Raw genomic sequence first — 18,647 nt, 5'->3', positions numbered from 1 at the left:
TGTTATATTGTGGGGTTAAACTGAGTCAGAGCAGAGCCTTATTAGGCACTATTTGGGATACACAGACTCCTAAACAACACACAGATGGAACACATTAGTCCTGCTGGCAGGAAACTCAACTTCCCCGTTGTACTGTGAATTAAAACGTAACAATGTGGGTTAGGTTTACTGCTGAACTTTTTTTTAATTATTCTGTGTCCAGCGAATAATTGCCAAAAACCTCACAGGTGCAGGTAGATTTGTGACCGTAGTATGGATGATTTGAAGAAATGAATTGCAAAGAATAAAAAAAGGGGAGGACAAATCAATAATAATAAAAAAAACTGTTTCTCAACTGACAGTCAGGCTGCAGGAGAAAGGAACTCCTTTCTGGCCCACAGCGAAGACACGGCTGGTCATTTTTCTAAAGTCATCTTGGGTGGTTGCCAGGTTAAACTTGTGCTAATGCCATTTAATAAAATGAGTCGCGCCCCTTGCACATTTTCCTGGGTGCGTTGGCAGGGAGACTGCCTCAAGAATGCAAGTTAAAAGATTAAAACCAGCAAGCATTTCTGCTAACTCAGACACCCTAATGTGACAGTCGCTGAACGTTTGTGGTTCATCTACTCTGCAAAGATGGTGTTAATATAGAGAGAAAGGGAATCCCTTCACAGTGTGTTTGTAAGTTGGTGATGAATACACACATCATCTCCTACAAAGGGCAGTTGAGGAAACACAGTGCATGTTTTTTTTTCCATCTTCCTGGCCCTCGCAAGCATTTCAGTTCCTTCTGCTGGCAAAAGAGCTGACGACAACTGTTTTAAGAGGGACATTATGGCTTTCCCACTTGCACAAGCATTTAGGCACAACACCAGTTGTAGGCTGACTCTTCCATCAAAAGTGTGTGCGAATGTCACAAGGGGATGATTCACAGTGGGTCAGGTTCTGAAGAAAACAAGAGGGCAAGTCTTGAGCAAAGCCCTTTCACCTCTTAGGAAATGTTGCAACATCATATCTGTGGAGCTGTCAGCACAAAGGATAATTTGTCAGTTAGAAGGATTAAGGACGACCAGTACAGACAGGGACGAAAGCAGCATCGACAAGTAACAAACAAGTAGGGTTGGCCCATATCCTCACCAATGTGGAAGAATCATAAAACGTGATTTGTGTTTTTAAAAACATTGACGCCCACGCTGAAACACCACAACCACAAGTGTCCTCCGTTGGGTAATCTCAGGCCATTGGAGCAGAGGGTATGTCATAAATCAGCATTTAAACAACAATCAGTTTTCCCATCATCACTGAAGAGTTGCTTCCAAATTTACTTACTTTTTCTAGGGTGTTTCTGAAAAGATCTGTTTTTGGTTTTGTCAGCTTATAGCTTGTGGATGGAAGATGGAGAAAAACAAATATTTTTTCCTAGTGTGGGGAACAATGGCTTCATTTTAACCCCTCCAGCCCGCTGTGTGCAAACTGCGTCAACATGTATTTGTCATAAAACGTATCCTAACATGAATGGCACCATTCCCGTTCACAACATAGACTGTGTACAAGAAGTGGACGGAGTCACCGTGACGTCACCAACAGGTTTGTGGACTGTCGTTTTGAAGCCTTGATTTCGACATTTTGGCAGTCGCCATGTTGGTCTTTTTCAACCAGAAGAGACACGAGAGGGTGGAGCTAAGTACAACCGAACACTGAATAAGACATTTTTAGGTGACCAAAATTGACTTTGATGAACTGAAAACACACTGTGAAAGGGTTAAAGTTCTAAGACAAAAACACAGACGACTCCCAGACCGGACAACGCTGTTGTAGCGACCTGTCAATCACAAGGTAGCCATGCCCTAAAGCATGCCCTGCTTTATGGTCTATTTGACTCTAAATGGGACCATAATTGACTAAATGAACATCATGCTGTATTGAAGAAGACTTGAAACTAGCGATTGAGACCCTAAACTCATGCTTACAATGTTTACTGAGGTAATAAATCAAGAGAGAAGTACGCTCATTTTCTCATGGACTTCTATACAATCAGACTTCTTTTTGCAACCAGAGGAGTCACCCCCTGCTGGCTGTTAGAAAGAATGCAAGTTTAAGGCACTTCCGCATTGGCTTCACTTTTTTAGACCCTGGTTTACAATGTGGCACTTCTGAGTAGCCTGTCCTGCCCTGAAATGACTCCATTTGACACTGACTGCACCGTGAGTCAATACACCATGCCTCAAAATAAAGGAAGTGAAAAACAGCCTTGGGTTCAAGAGGCTATTACAGTACATTAACATTGGGAACAACTTTGCCCTGTATAAATATGGACATGCTAACTTAGATGTGTTTTACCCCTATGTATGTTCATAACTGATTGTTGATGTTCATCCGTATATCTTAATTCTAAAATATAAGAATATCAAGAATAACTGTATTAATACACATACATACATACAAATATATCCTGTGTTAGCAACAAGAAGAGCATATGGTCTGAAGGAACCACGAGGCCGGGCTGCTCAGTCTGCAGATTATCTCTCTCTGTCATTAGGACTGTGGTTTACCAGGGCACCCCACATTACACCCTATGAATACAAGCATGCTTGTGGTTCACAATAGAGCTCTGCTGCTCCCTGAGAAGGGGGAAGGGCTTTGCATTCCTCTACTGACCTCCTGTTTGCAGCAGATATTAACAATATCTGCTGCTTGTAATGTGCTTTCACCAGCCGCCGCCATGTTAACAAAAAGACGAGACGCCGGTCCCCGATCTTTGCAGCCCGTTGGCAACAAGCAATAGCGTGAAAGTAGAGTAGATCTGCTTTGTCTGCGTTTCTGCTTGGAGGTGGGTAAGCCAACGAAGACTGGCATTTCAGGGCAGAACAATGTGATCATTCAATTTGAGTGACTACCTCAGGAGGCTGATGCTGACTGGATGCCTGCGATATTTAATCTGGGTAGCCGCACATATCTCATTTAAGTCACTTCTATAGGGGAAAGTGCAGCGTAAGCCTGCTGGAAATTCAACTGCTTACAGGAAATCTCACCTTTGATAGAGTGTAAGGCTAACACCATACTGCAGATCGAAGATGCCACTTTTTTTTTTCTCTGAATAGCAAATACCACAAACAGTATAGTGCTGAGTTAATACAACTGACTATTCACTTTGTGATTCATGACACTGCTGGTCCAGACCCCTTCAGGTCCTATAATGTGGGACATAAATCCTGGTTTAAAGTGCCATCAATGCTCCTTTGTCTTCTATTAAAGCTGCAGTTGGTAACTTTGAGCAAATATGATAAAAAGATTTTAATTTTTTTTAAATGATCACTATATCCTGACAGTAGTGTATGAGACAGATAATATGTGACCTCCTAGTGCTCCTAAAGGAATTTGCAAGATTTCCCCGCACCCGAAGGAAAACAACCAATCAGAGCCGAGGAATCTCTACAGCAGCTGTCAATCACTGCTTGTGAAACTCGTGAACTCCGATCAAACTGTCAACCTAGGCAGCGCTGATCAAATATGAATCAATATTCTGTTACTGTAATGCCTATTTCTCTCCTCAGATGTTTTCAGAATCATCTTGTAGTGTGCTGTTTAGCTGTAAAATGAGAAAGTTTGTGACCCGGCAGCCATTTGAAAACAGTCGAGCCAAAACCAAGCACCGCCCACCAGCCAGAGCAAGCTTTCTCAATTTGGTTTCAGTGTGACAGTTTGATCGCAAGTTTTGCGAGCAGTGATTGACAGCTGCCCAAAGACTGCTCGGCTCTAATTGGTTGTTTTCGTTCTTGCAAATGCCATAGAGAGCATAAGTCCCGCCACTTCCATTGGACCACCATCAGACTTTATTTCGGAAAAAAATATGAACGGTAGTCAACGGCGAGAGACAATTTTTTTTTGATCCTGTTTGAATTGCGCCATGAATCACACAGATGATGTTTGTCAATTTAAAATAACATTTTGCAAGTCAAGAAAGTCTCAGTTTGTTGTAACTGTTGAAGTATCAGACGGTGAAAATACGTAATTAGAAAGACTACACACCCAAAAGTCGAGTAAGTGACGTCTCTCTCTCTCTGAAGCTACGATGTCTGTGTGTTTCCTACTGGGATGAACTCACCATCAACGGGTCTCGCTCGTTCTTTCTCTTCCCGGCTGATAAAAAGAGCAGGAGTCGCTGGATAAAACAAATCAGCTTAGATAACGTTACATTTGTGCCTGGAACATAGCTAAGTTAGCTAGCTGGCTAGTGTTGGTGACTGTAGTTCACTGAGCGGCTTCACACCAAACTAAATGATACTACGACAAACTGAGACATTATTGACTTGCAAAATTATCTTTTGAATTGTTAAAATGGTAATTTAACATCATCTGTGTGATTCATGGCGCAATTCAAACAGGATCAAAAAATATTGGTCTCTAGCCGTTGAATAATGTTCCTATTTTTTTTCCGAAATCAGGTCCCATGGTGGTCCACCGGAAGAGGAGGGACTTCGCCTTTCTATCAGGAGCACTAGGAGGACACACAGGCACATGATTTATTTTTACACTGTCTCATGCACTTCTGTCAGGATATAGCGACAGTTTTATAAAAATAACTTTTCATCATATTTGCTCAAAGTCTCCGACTGCAGCTTTTAATGTTAAAGTGTAGGAAGTGGCTTCAAAGAGATGCTAATGGGGTGGAGGGGGGCTGAGGAAACGCACGTGCTGCCCTTGCCAAAGACAGTGCGACATGGAGGAAGGGGCCTCATGATGGCAACAACTTCCGAACATCTGCATCGGCAGGAAGAGGAGCACTCGGTGGCCTATCAGTGGGTAGTAGGTTATACGTTATTCCACATCCCAGCAGAAACAAAGGTTAGATGGTGATACAGCTGCTGCCTGACAGTAACTATCTTCACCTGCTGCTCCGAGCACTGTGGGAACATCATGCAGATAACAGATTAGAACATGAAGCCCCATGACAGGACTAGTTCTGCTGTTGGTAACAAGTAAAATACTTTGCATGGGTGGTAAGTTGTGTCTTTCAAGTAAGCACATTGTCTTTGTATATCCAACAACTTTATATATATATATATTGCAATCCTTGCTTCGTGTCTTTTCTGCTAGAACTTTACCCTGGACCCAGAGACTGACAAGAAGGCAGAGCCACTGCAGCCTATATGGCACCGCAAGGGCTCAAAAAACAAAGAATAAATGACATATATTGTGTGAAATATATATATATATATATATATATATATATATATATATATATATATATATATTGTGTGAAATATATATATATATATATATATATATAGTGTGAAATATATATAAAGTATATATATATATAGTGTGATATATATTTCACACAATATATGTCATTTATTCTTTGTTTTTGGAGCCCTTGTGGTGCCATATAGGCTGCAGTGGCTCTGAGTTCCTGTCAGTCTCTGGGTCCAGGGTAAAGTTCTAGCAGAAAAGACACGAAGCAAGGAGCAAGGATTGCATCAGGAATGCTGGCAGCTCATGGTTCTCCTCCACTGAGCTGCGCAGACAGGCAGGGGGGTGGGCTGAAACTGGGAGGAGAAAGGAGGAGGAGGATTGGGGGGGGGGGGGGGATTTGGGAATATTCTTTGTCCTCAGCCCGCAGATCAACACACAACTGGAGAAGAACTCGGGCTCCTCGCACATTCAGAGAGGAAACACTGGACGGCCTGATCTCAGAGCGGGACGGTTTGATTTGATTTGATTCTAATCAAGAGAAAACGAAGGAAAAAGATCCAGAAATAAGCGACAACTGTGAGGAGCCGTCTGGTTAAAGCAGGAGAACCCAGAAATCACGACTGAAGGTAAAATAACACACAAACATATCTGCGTTAACGCGGCAACATCACCACGGAGCTGTTGAGCTAACAATGGAGCTTTAAGTTCTCTCTTTAACTTCAGCCTGTGAAGCTGTAATTAGCGTGATTTGGGTGTTTTAATACCCGGTGTCCATAAAGCCAGCAGGGTCCGTGAACGCACCGTTAACCGTTGTTTTAACACTACACTGAAGTTTAGGCTGGCAGGACTAACTAACTAACTAAAACTAGTCACATAACGGTGAATAATGTGTGATTTCCGCTATATTGCCGCAGCATGTGTCGTCCAGAGCACCACATGGCCATGTAATGATGCTGGTATGCAGAAAAACATTTGGGTGGTTTGAGCTATCGGAGCATCTCGACTCTGTGACTGGATGTGGTGATGTGGTGATGGAGGAACGCGCAGGGGTCGTGTCTTGTTTTTTCCCTTCTCTTAGTTAACCCCCACCCGTCTACACAGTCTCATATTCTGCCCATATTTCTAGTTTAAAGCTCTCCTTTAAACTCTTATTACTGACTTTATCTAAACAATGTGGCGCAGCTGTGTGAGCTCCACCGTGTAGCTCCACCGTTTGAGCTCCATCGTGTAGCTCCACCGTGTGACTCCAGCGTGTGAGCTCCAGCGTGGAGCTCCACCGTGTGAGCTCCAGCGTGGAGCTCCACCGTGTAGCTCCACCGTTAGCTTCATGAACCAGCGGTGGGCTCGTGGCGGTGGGAGCACACGGAGCAGCGCGGGGACGTTGTCCCGTTAGCCACGCGGAGCTTTTTGTTTTTTCATGTGCTCTGTGTAAACTGGATTAATTTAGCTCTCCATGTCACATTATAGTGTTTAAATAATCGGTGTTCTATCAGAGCTAGACCTACATCTGATTTTTATTTTATTTTTTACTCCAAACGCAGACTCACCAGCCTCAGGTTGTATGGTGTTATGGTTCATGGTTGTTATGGTGATGTGAAGGGCGGATTAACTGATTTTTTTCCTGGTATCACCACCACAGTCCAGTGTAGTCACTCCCCAGTTTGACTCACATTTTTTGGCCTTTCCCTCCTCTAGCCCAGAGCCTCTTAGCCTCAGGGCTTTGGGAGAAGGAGAAGGGAGGGAGAACCGTAACTAGCCTCCCAGATGTGAGAGCCACAAAAGCTCCTCTGTTCTGCAGGGCTCGGCCAGAGACTCTCTCTGCTGCTCTACTCTGCTCCACAGCCTCCTCACAAACAGGCTGATCTGTCTCAAGTGCCACAGACAGACAGATAGCTGACACTGCCTCAGCAGATAGGACATGAAATAAACATTGAGAGTAAGAAGACTTATCAGGCTTGATTGGCAGATTTTATCAGATTTTTTTTTCTTGTATATCTAATGGACTCCAGACATTTTATTTGTGAATACTCAAGCTTCAAAATATTAACATTAAAGAAGCTCTTCAAAATTAAGTTTAAAATGTTTTTATAGATTTTACTTTATAGAATCGGTACAATAAATTCGCCAGGCTGATATCGACTCATTGCAAACATTAGCAACGCAATGATACAGATAACGGATCAGACATCGGGCTGATACTGACTCAAATACCCATACAGAAATCTGATTATGGCCATAGATGAACATGTATATCAAATACTGGTATATATAACTTTACATATATCTGGATCGGGTATTGGTGACAATGGGGCCAATCTATTCAATTCTATGTTTATATACTATATACATTATATACTGGAATTTTAATTCCTGTTTAACTTTTGACCAATTTTTTGCTGCATTAAAAAGGTTTACACTTGAATTGTAATTCCTGTTAATTTTGAAGATTTCTTACCGAGTTATTGTACGATTTATTGTTTTAATAATAAATAACAATTAAGTAAATGTATGTCTATTTAGTTATTGGTTACATTTTGTTTTAAGTTAGCAAAGCAATGTTTAAGTCAAGCCTGACACATAACGGAATGATCCCAGTCACTTCCACACAGTGAGGCATACAGTTTATTAATTAAACACTGGGATCGGTACTCGGTATCGGCCGATACCCAACGCCCAGGTATCGCTATTGGGACTGAAAAGGTTGGATCGCTGCATCCCTAGCAACATTGGTACATATGTTAGACAGTAAGTGACAGACAGTGTAGTAAAGAAATTCAAAAATGTTTGGGGTAGTACATATATCAATCCTCATCAAAATATATCAACAATGTTAGCTAGTGTGAAAAAATAACAAACTAAATATTGGCCTTAAAGTCCAGTATCCGTTGGGCTATAGTATCCAAATTGTATGAAATTGCCTGGATGAGATGTATCTGTAGCCACTAAAGTTCTATCATTTGTTGTCTGGTGTGGTTAAGTGGATGCTCTGAGACCTACCCAGTATACACACAAACACAAATCCTGCTGCTTATTTGATGACATGAGCGTGGGCTATTATCTACCACCTCTGTTGTGCGAAACTACAAACAATGTTGTTGCAGTTAACCTCGGACAGCTCAGGTTTGAACACGCGTCAGCAAGAATTGTAGCAAGTTGCTGCCAGGAGCCATGAAACGGAATCGCTGCCCACATACAACAGGTCCAAGACGTGTGCCAGCCTTAAAATCTAACAAGAAATACAAGATGTTATTTAAGAGTTCCAGGCTTGAGCTTTAAATTTAGATTTAATGTGTCTGATTAGCTGGGTGTGTTTTTTGACACGCATTCCCTCACAGACGCCTTGCGTGAGAGGCTGTGGTTTTGCTGGAGTATGGATGACAGCTCTGACAAAACAGCTTGGGGCAACTCGTAACCGTTAACCTAGATTACAAGCAGCAAAGTGCGCTGTTCTATTCCTCACATGTCTCTTGCAGCCTGACAGAAGAGCAAAGTAGTTCATGTTTTAGGTCATTTGATGACCACTATGATGGCAGAATAAAGCAGAGATGCACCGATTTATCTTTTTCAGTCCCGGTACCAATAGGGGCTTTGGCCGATCCGATACCAGTGTTTCAATAAAATAAGATGTATTCCTCACTGTGTGGAAGTGTCTGGGATCATTCTGTTATGTGTAAGGCAATTGTCAATCTTCAGAATGAACAGGAATTACAATTCAAGTGTAAACCTTTTTTAATGCAGCAACAAATTGGTCAAAACTTAATAGGATGCAACGATCCGACTTTTTCCATCCTGATACCGATATGATACCTGGGTATCGGCCAATACCGAGTACTGATCCGGTACCAGTGTTTAATTAATAAGATGTATGAAGCACTGAGTGGCAGTTACTGGGATCATTCTGAAATGTGTCAGGACAACATCAGTCTTAACTTAAACACTGCTTTCCTAACTTTGTAAAACAAAATGTAACAAATAAATATATAAAAATAAATTTACTAAACTCATATTTATTATTAAAATAATAAATCGTACACTAACAACTTGGTAAAAAAAAATCTTAAAAATCAATAGGAATTATGATTCAAGTGTTAACATTTTTAATGCAGCAACAAATTGATCAGAACTTAAACAGAAATTAAAATTCCAGTATATTATGTATATAAACATAGAATTTAACTGAATAGATCTGCACCATTGTCACCACCTATATTTGAGTTGGTGCAAAATGTTCCTCTGTGTGTGTGTTTTCAGTTTGAAACCACATGCCCCCACATGCCTCTTCCACTGAATAGAGGGCTTGTCGGTTATCTTGATGTGCAAACCTAGCCCTGAAGTTGTCATACGTTCAGGTGTAGCTGCACGATGCAGCAGCATGCAGGCAGCACTGCAGAAAGCCACAGATGAAGGATAATGACAACGGTAGTCTTTGTGAGCAGTAAATAGGCTAACATCATAAAAGCAGTGAATAAACAGCTGTGCGTGGGGGGGGAGGCGTTTGTGGAGAAACGTGCAGGAATTAGCTTCACTGCATACTGACATTACTGGTGAAGACAGCAGGACCTTGGATGCAATCCATAACAGTAGACCTCATACTCTCGCTCTCTCTCTGTGTGTGTGCCTTTTACATGTAAACACACAGATTACAAGCCAATTGTGAACCCTTAATCACCACAGATTAAAAATCAATGATCACTTCAAAGAGCCTGATAGAGCCCTGGGTCAATCATGAAAGTGAGTTCTCTCAAAGCTGACCTTTCATCAGATAGTACCAGCATTGCTGTTGAACAATGGATGCTTGTTTGTGCTTCATTCTAACTCTTTATTTATCTAAGGAGAGTTTTCTCCACATTTAACATCAAAGGTCACATTCATACAGTACTCTCATTCACACCTGGGAGGCGTCCAATACAAGCCGGTCTTATTAAGGATCTCTACTGGAGCACTCCGAGGTGATGTGTCATCTGTGAGGGTGTCTCAGTGCTAGTTTATGGGATTGTTGGACAGTGGTACATTGTCACTTTCTCCTTATTTAATTGAGTTATTGAATTTTTCACTCCCTGCATTCCTTTTTAATCAAAGCTGCAAATTGACAAATTAAAGTTCGTAGCAGATCTGGGATGTACATAATCTTCTTCATTCACATTAATTTCGATGGTTAATTGAAATAATCCTGTTTTAATTTGCATTAACTATCACATGTTGAAATATGTAACAGCCCTGCCATCACTCTAAGTGAGTGTTAGTGCAGTGAAGGCTGAAGTCGGTAACTTTGAGCAAATATGATAAAACGTTATTTTTATAAAACGGTAACTATATCCTTACAGTAGTGCATGAAACAGGTAATCTGTGAAAAATGATGTTCCTCTGCATCCTCCTAGTGCTCCTAATGGCATTTTGCAAGATTTCACAGCGCCTGAAGGAAAACAACCAATCAGATGCGAGCAGTCTATACAGCAGCTGTCAATCACTGCTCGCGAAACTCGTGAACTCCAAAGAAACTGTCAAACTAGGCAGCGCTGATCAGATATGAATCAATATTCTGTTACTGTAATGCCTATTTCTTTCCTCAGATGTTTTCACAAACATATTTTAGTGTACTGTTTAGCTGTAAAATGAGAGCGTTTGGCCGGTGGGCAGTGCTTGGTTTTGGCTCGACTGTTTTCAACATGGCGGCCGGGTCACAAACTTTCTCATTTTATGCGAGAAATAGGCATTACAATAATAGAATACTGATTCGTATTTGATCAGCGCTGCCCAGCTTGACAGTTTAATCCGAGTTCACGAGTTTCACAAGCAGTGATTGACAGCTGCTGTAGAGACTGCTCGCCTCTGATTGGTTGTTTTTGTTCTGGCGCTGTAGGATCTTGCAGGAGGAGCACTAGGAGGAGGCAGAGGAGCATGAGTTTTTTTTCCACAGATTATCTGCACTCCTGTCAGCATATAGTGACCGTTTTATAAAAATATAATTTTTTCATATTTGCTCATAGTTACCGGCTGCAGCTTTAAGTGGAGGTGTAAATCTATATGAAATCATTTTTTCTAAACTGATGGAACTAGGGATGCTAATTTTGAAAAAAAGTCTTAACCGATAACCGACCCTCATTAACTGACGAGATTAGTGCCTTGCATGCAGCGGTGCGCCAGCTGCAGTGTACGAGCACAACAGACATGAGTCCCCAGTTCACCATCAGGAGAGCTACTAGCAGCCACGATGCTGCGTGTAGTGTCGCGGACACGCAGCCACTTTCCCAGTAAAAGTCTCCACCGCACATTTAGTTTAGTTTAGCAGGTTGTCCGCTGTGTGTCTGCCCGGCGTAACGATACTCTATCTGCCCTGATTAACGATAGCGATTGTACGACAAAAACGGAGTGTGTTTTTGTGCTACGTTAGCAGCTCTAGCTCTGCTGGTAGCTTCGTGCTCGCTGCCGCTCTCATTATGGCGTAACTTTTGCGAGTGTACGACAAACCGTAAGAGGTGTTACAGCGGGGAGTGTGGGTTTGTCGGTGGCGTTCTAGCTGTGAACGTAGGTGTAGCAGTGTGTGTGCACTTTATTTGTCGGTAGAGAAATGCTACTAAACTACAACTCCTCCGCTCCGCTCAAGCGAGCCAGACACCGGAGCCAACTTCCTGTATCCTGCAACTCCGGCTCCGCCTCTTAAGGTGGGCTGTTAAGGTGGACCAGCTTTTCTCCTTAAAGAGACGAGCCGCTCCTCTGAGTTTTTCTCAGCTTTTTTTAACCGATAGCGTTAATCGGTTAAAGTTCTTAATGTCGGTTAACGGTTAAACGGTTAATCATTAACATCCCTAGTAGATTTAATCAACTGATCTGTATGTCGTATCTGTATCTGATCTGTTTCTACACAAAGAATCGCACAAAATCACCACTTAAATGATGAGATGTGCTCATAAGTTTCTCGGAAATAAGTCATTCAGCATGAAAAAAGCATTACATTTTTTTTTTTTAATTTACTCCTCTTATTCAGATCCAACTAGTTTGTTTTGCAATTTTTAAGTATTGCGATTCTACAAGAATTGCGATTCAATATTACAATTTATTACGATTTTTGTTAACTTTTTTTAACACTAGACCATGGGGAAAAAGTTGAATCATACACTTCTAGGGACTTTTACTTTGGAAAATATCTAAATTAATCCAGTACAAATGTTTGATCTTCAGTATGTATGTAGTCAGAGATGTTCTGAAGTGAAATATATCAGTCATTGTCAGGAATCATTTACGCTGCGGTTTGTTTTGGTTGACGGATACGGAACAGATATGACGTCACGTTACTCAAACTACAACAATAAAAGAAATAACTTCCTTCTACCTCTGCATAGACTCAAATGAAGCAAATATATCAATTCTGGTATTAAAAAAAATGATTTCAAAATCGTTAAAAAAAATCTCGATACATAGGTGAATAGATTTTTTCCCACCCCTTTTTACTAAGATTGTAATTTATTAATATTTTGGCTTACAACACAATTTAGAATTTAAAGAATGACACATTTGTTTTGGATATGGGTAGACAATCTGTGTCATTGCATAGTTTTTGCATAGCCATAGTGTCTGTAGTCTGTATTTTGCATGTAGATGAAGCATTGTTGCTTTAGGTTTAGGATCCCGATCCTTTCCTGAGGTACTGACCAGACACAAGGCACCGAGAGCCAAGAATTCCTGAATTTACCGCTGGCTACTTATCTTGTGGTAATCTGAGTTCGGCCTGCAGCGTTTTGCTAGAGGGACAATGCAGATTCCAAGATTTGTGATTTCACCTCCATCTGATTACCTTCAACGCGGGGTGAGAGCAGCAAAAAAACAGAACATTCTGTACAGGCCTAAAGCAGATCTGTATGGCAGCATGCGCCTGGTTGGTCTAAAGGAAGACTCAAGATGTGAAAGTAGTGAAATGGGTCTGAGGCCCTGAGGTGGGAGATGGAATGGTATAATCCTCTGAGTCTCAAACACCCTGTTATAGCTCACCTACTTGGTACAAGCCTGCTCGTTTATGGCGGTGGTTAATTACGCAGCTGAAGTTGTTTATGAGGTTGGTCACAGAAGGTGTGAAACCAAACCACAGGAGCCCCTCATTTCCTCCTTCCAGCCTTTACTATCGGCTCTTTACCCTGTTTTGACACCCTTAAGTCAGACTAGACATTTCACACATTTGGTCACAACTTGAATGCTTGGTTTTCACTTTTTTCAGTGTGATGTGCCTCAAGCACCCTGCTTACATGATTTCACTTCAGTCTGGTTCTGGTTGCATGATCTGCATCTACTCAGACCTGTCTCTCCGTCATAGCAGTGATGGTTGGTTTGGGAGGTCTCAGCTTTGTAACAGTGACCCAATAGCTCCACCTTGTGGCTATCTGGTGCACAAACACGGGGAGTCGATGGCTCTGCTCACACCTGGCATTAGAATGCGTCTCCACATGCGTGTTGAGTGACCACTTGTGATCGGATCTCACTTCCCCGCTCTATATGCAAATAAACACACGGTCTACCAGCGGTCTCCAGGGACCTTTGTGCCACTGACACCGCACAAAGCTTCAGAGAGCCGGGGATGAGAGCAGACGGGTGTCAGATCTGTGCAGAGCACCGGAACAAACTATGAAGCAATATAACTATATAGTAAGCTGTTTTGTTGAGTTGCCTCTTGATTAGGGCTGTCAATAAAATAAATATTTAATCGCATGAGTCTCCATAGTTTTTTTTATCTGTTCAAAATGTACCTCAAAGGGAGATTTGTCAAGTATTTAATACTGTTCTCAACATGGGAGTGGGCAAATAATGCTGCTTTATGCAAATGTATGTATATATTATTGGAAATGAATTAGCAACACAAAACAATATTGTCCAGAAACCCTCACAGGTACTGCATGTAGCATAAAAAATATGCTCCAATCATAACATGGCAAACTGCAGCCCAACAGGCAACAACAGCTGTCAGTGTGTCAGTGTGCTGACTTGACTATGACTTGCCCCAAACTGTCATAGTCACTATCATAAAGTGGGCATGTCTGTAAAGGAGAGACTCGTTGGTACCCATAGAACCCATTTACATTCACATATCTGGAGGTCAGAGGTCAAGGAACCCCTTTGAAAATGGTCATACCAGTTTTACCTCGCCAAAATTTAGCGCAAGTTTGGAGCGTTATTTAACCTCCTTCACGCTACTACCTAAAAATCTCAAGTTGCGTTAACGCGTTAAAGAAATTAGTGGCGTTTAAATGAATTTGCGTCTACGTGTTATCGCGCTAACTTTGACAGCCCTACTCTTGATGCAATTTATATGTCTAGGGCTTTTATTGTGAAAGGCCAGAACGGAATGAGTGGAGCTGTTATGCGCTGCTGTTGACAATGTGGGAGTAAGAAAGTGTTTGTGGTTTATTTTATTACCTTCATATAGTATAGGGCAACGCTCGGCTACACAGCCTGATGTGTGTGTGTGTGTGTCAGTTGAGTAGGCGGTCCTTAATGTGGCCCAGGACACATTTGCATACTGCTAAAAGCACGTGACCATATGTGGCCCAGACCACCTCTGGATGTGGTCTGAGTGATCGGATCTCAATGCGTCCTCAATACGTCTCGAGTGTGTTCACACCTGTACTCAGAGCTGTCCACTTGTGATCGGGTCACTCAGGAGGCATGTGATGCTATGTTCAAATCAGGGGTGGACCCATTCAGGGCCGAGAGAGCTGACTCATACAACCGGGACATTGAGCAGGACTACAGTGTGGTGACAACAGACAAAGAGAGGTGGCTGAAAAACAGCCAAAGCAGCACATTTTGAAATGAATTTATTTTATCGGCAATCGGACGAACAAAAATTATTACGATAATTACAAAAACGCTGAATATCGCAGCCGATAAACTCACTTTGTTTCCAGTTTACTGTATAGTGGTCAACATCCGAGTCCTCAGCCTTGATTATGACCAAATTACTCCAATATGTTAATGTGTGTATAATGTGAAACGTTTTATCTTTGTCAATTGTTGTCCTTTATGTGGCTTGGACACATTGATTTGTTTTCATGACAAATGTTTTGTTATTTAGACCAGCTAAATGTTTTCAATGACTCCTAAATATGACCTTTCACATACTCTCTCTTACTGTTGTTTACCACTTTCATTTCATCATCTTAATACATTTTTCTTTCTCCTCTTCTGCACAGGTTTGAGAGGTTCCATCCTGTTCCAGAGGCAAAATGAGCTGGAGCTTCCTTACGCGTCTGTTGGATGAGATTTCCAACCACTCCACCTTCGTGGGCAAAATCTGGCTCACCCTCCTCATCGTCTTCCGCATCGTGCTGACCGCCGTCGGGGGCGAGTCCATCTACTACGATGAACAGAGTAAATTTGTGTGTAACACGCAGCAACCTGGTTGCGAGAACGTGTGCTACGATGCGTTCGCGCCGCTATCGCACATTCGCTTCTGGGTGTTCCAGGTGATTATGATCACCACGCCCACCATCATGTACCTTGGCTTCGCCATGCATAAGATCGCCCGCATGGAGGACGAAGACTATCGGCCCAGGAAGAGGATGCCGATAGTGAGCCGCGGTACCAACCGGGACTACGAGGAAGCGGAGGATAACGGGGAGGAGGACCCAATGATCCTGGAAGAGATCGAGCCGGATAAGGAAAAGGAAGTGACGCAGAAGCCCAGCAAAAAACACGACGGACGCCGTCGCATCAAGCGCGACGGCCTCATGAAGGTCTACGTGTTTCAGCTGTTTTCACGTGCCATCTTTGAGGCTTCGTTCCTGTTTGGACAGTACGTCCTTTACGGGCTGGAGGTGGTGCCGTCGTATGTATGCACGCGCTCTCCTTGCCCGCACATGGTGGATTGCTTCGTCTCACGCCCCACAGAGAAAACTATCTTCCTGCTCATTATGTACGGCGTCAGCGCCCTGTGTCTGCTCTTCACCATGCTGGAGATCCTTCACCTCGGCATCAGCGGTATTCGGGACTGCTTTTGCGGACCGCGGTCTCAGCCCCCGACCCCCCGTCACCCAGCTCTGTCCAGCCAGAGGTCCTCCATCTGCCGCCAGCCGTCGGCACCTCCAGGCTACCACACAGCTCTGAAGAAGGACCCGCCAGGGAAAATGGGCTTCAGGGACAACCTGGGAGACTCGGGTCGCGAGTCGTTCGGGGACGAGGCTTCATCGCGGGAGCTGGAGAGGCTGCGGAGACACCTAAAACTGGCTCAGCAGCATCTGGACTTGGCTTACCAGAACGGGGAGAGCAGCCCGTCACGCAGCAGCAGCCCAGAGTCCAACAGCACCGCGGTGGAGCAGAACAGACTAAACTTCGCCCAGGAGAAGCAGAGCAGTACATGTGAGAAAGGTGAGGCCTCCTTCCTTTTTCAGAAATTAGATTTTTGTATTTATTTTGTAGCCGCGATCAACATGAAGCGTCTTACTGACACCATCTCTCTGTTCACAGGTCTCCGTGCGTAGCTTCTCATCAGCTCAACTGACACTGTAGACTTAAATTCACATCAGGATCAGCGAGAGGACATAAGGGAATCAAAGTGTGTGTGTGAGTGTGTGAGACATGAATTTGCTTGAGGTGGATGAAGTCAGCCACAAGCCTTCCAGTGTTAGGGCCAGCCGTGGTCGAGCATCGAGTCAAACGAGGAGGAGAGCGGTCGTCTCAACCCAGCAATACTTGAGACGCCCGTCTGAAGATCCAAAGTGCTTACAAACTACCGTCGTGCAGCAAGAACGGTGAAGGTTAACATGTACTTCTCCCTCAGGGCAGCTATCGTTTTTTTTTATATTTTTATTACGAGACTTAGAGCTATTAGTCATTTTAAGAGTTTGTCCTCTGTCGGAAGTTCACAGTGAATGCATCTCAAGTTTGCCTTAGACCCGAACTGGAACTTTTTATGGTGTTTTGTTAAGGTATGGCCAAGACAGGTGTAGTGCAAAAAAAAAAAGAACATGTTTAATCTGTAAGAATCTTTGTGAAGAAAGTGAGTGTGTGAGAAGGTTAATGGACAAGGCACCACTCGTAAAAGAAGGGTACTGGAGTTATTGTCATGCTGATGAAGAGTTTTTTCTTTTTTTTTTGGAGTTCATTTTCATACAAAGGTTTTTCTCAAGTGTGTCTCATATATTTTTTTTTTTGACAATGTTGGCACTGCACCAGTCAACATTCCCAAGCCGGGTGCTTCGATGGTAACTGGAACACACTTGGGGTGCCTCTGTCCAAAGGAATAAACGAACCTGGGTAATGCTTGAAAAACATGTAACTTTTGATATTGTCTTTGTATTGTTTAAACGTGTATTTGATACTGTTCTTTATTTTTGTATTAGTGAGTAATGTGATATTGAAAAGAGGCTTTTGTCACTGTGGCGGACATGATTTTATTTTGAAAGGACATTCACTGCTGTCTTAGTTTCCCTGAAGCCCGGCCCTGGACGGGAGCATTCTGAAAATGGTTTGGTACAATTTGGGTTCAAATGCGACAGCTTTCTTAAGTACATTTTGACCAAAAATAATGACCTGCAGCTTGTTTTATTATTTCCACATCGCCTCTGACAAGCAAACATTCCATTTTTCCGTACGGACCCAGATTTAATTGCATCTTTTGGTTAAATAAGGGAGAATCCTGTCCTGTTCGATGTCTGTGATGTGCTGATTTTTGGAGGGGTGTTCTCACTGCTCCAGAGTCTCAATGAGGGTTGTAAAACAAAGTAATCATTTCAATGTGAATTCAATGCCTTGAACGCGCTCTACTAAGATGCCATCTTTTGTATTCTGAATCGTACCCACAGTGCCAATTAGTGCCGACTCTAATATTGTCATCTCAAGTTATTTTTGAACAATGCCTTTTGTACTTTTTATACTTTTTGTATTGATAGTACTTTTTGTGGTTAGTTTTTAAAATAAATTTTTTCAACAAAAAAAGCAGTTTTCCCAAGTGGTTTCAGTCTTTTGTTATATGCTTGAATGAAATGATTGGACGGGCTTATTACAGCCACAGATACCAGAATTGTTTTTTCTTTTTTGTCAGAGCATTTGATTTATTGATTGTTGAATCTCTATAAATATAACAATGTTTTGAAGAAGTCTAACTCTAGCTTTAGAGAGGCTGCTGCTTTGTCATGTAAAGGAACTGTTTGTAACTTCTTACACGTATAAATCAATCCGGGTCGGTGTCCCATGCGCGCTCACGTGTGGCTACGCTGTTCAGACTCAGACTCCAACACAAACTACACGGAAGCACCAAAACTGCAAAGTTATATGTAGTGAAGCCCGTCTGTTAAACAGTGTTGGCCGCATCTTGCTTAAGGACACTTCGGCTAGTGACCGGAGGAGCCGGGGATTGAACCACCGACCTTCCGATTGGTGGACAACACGCTCTACCTCTGAGCCACAGCTGCCCTATCTGAATCCTCTGAGACCCACGGGATCGCGGGCATACCGACTTTACGGTCTCTCAGAGGCTGTAGCAGGTT

At 42.7% G+C, this 18,647-nt stretch overlaps 1 protein-coding gene across 1 annotated transcript; it reads left to right on the top strand.

The window, feature by feature from the left end:
* Positions 1 to 5,566: 5,566 nt before the first annotated feature.
* On the top strand, positions 5,567 to 17,129 carry gjc4b (gap junction protein gamma 4b). Its single transcript, XM_037789094.1, has 3 exons — positions 5,567 to 5,801; positions 15,354 to 16,527; positions 16,627 to 17,129. The coding sequence occupies exons 2-3, from the start codon at positions 15,387 to 15,389 to the stop codon at positions 16,638 to 16,640; spliced, it is 1,155 nt and encodes a 384-aa protein (XP_037645022.1). The 5' UTR covers positions 5,567 to 5,801; positions 15,354 to 15,386; the 3' UTR covers positions 16,641 to 17,129.
* The last annotated feature ends 1,518 nt before the right edge of the window (positions 17,130 to 18,647 follow it).

The sequence above is a fragment of the Sebastes umbrosus genome, chromosome 13, assembly GCF_015220745.1.
Source record: "Sebastes umbrosus isolate fSebUmb1 chromosome 13, fSebUmb1.pri, whole genome shotgun sequence".
Lineage (NCBI taxonomy): Eukaryota > Metazoa > Chordata > Actinopteri > Perciformes > Sebastidae > Sebastes > Sebastes umbrosus.
This window is presented reverse-complemented; position numbering and strand designations above follow the sequence as displayed.

Bases quoted from the DNA above. Each gene is read 5' to 3' on its own strand.
- gjc4b (XM_037789094.1), top strand. From the start codon at position 15,387: ATGAGCTGGAGCTTCCTTACGCGTCTGTTGGATGAGATTTCCAACCAC.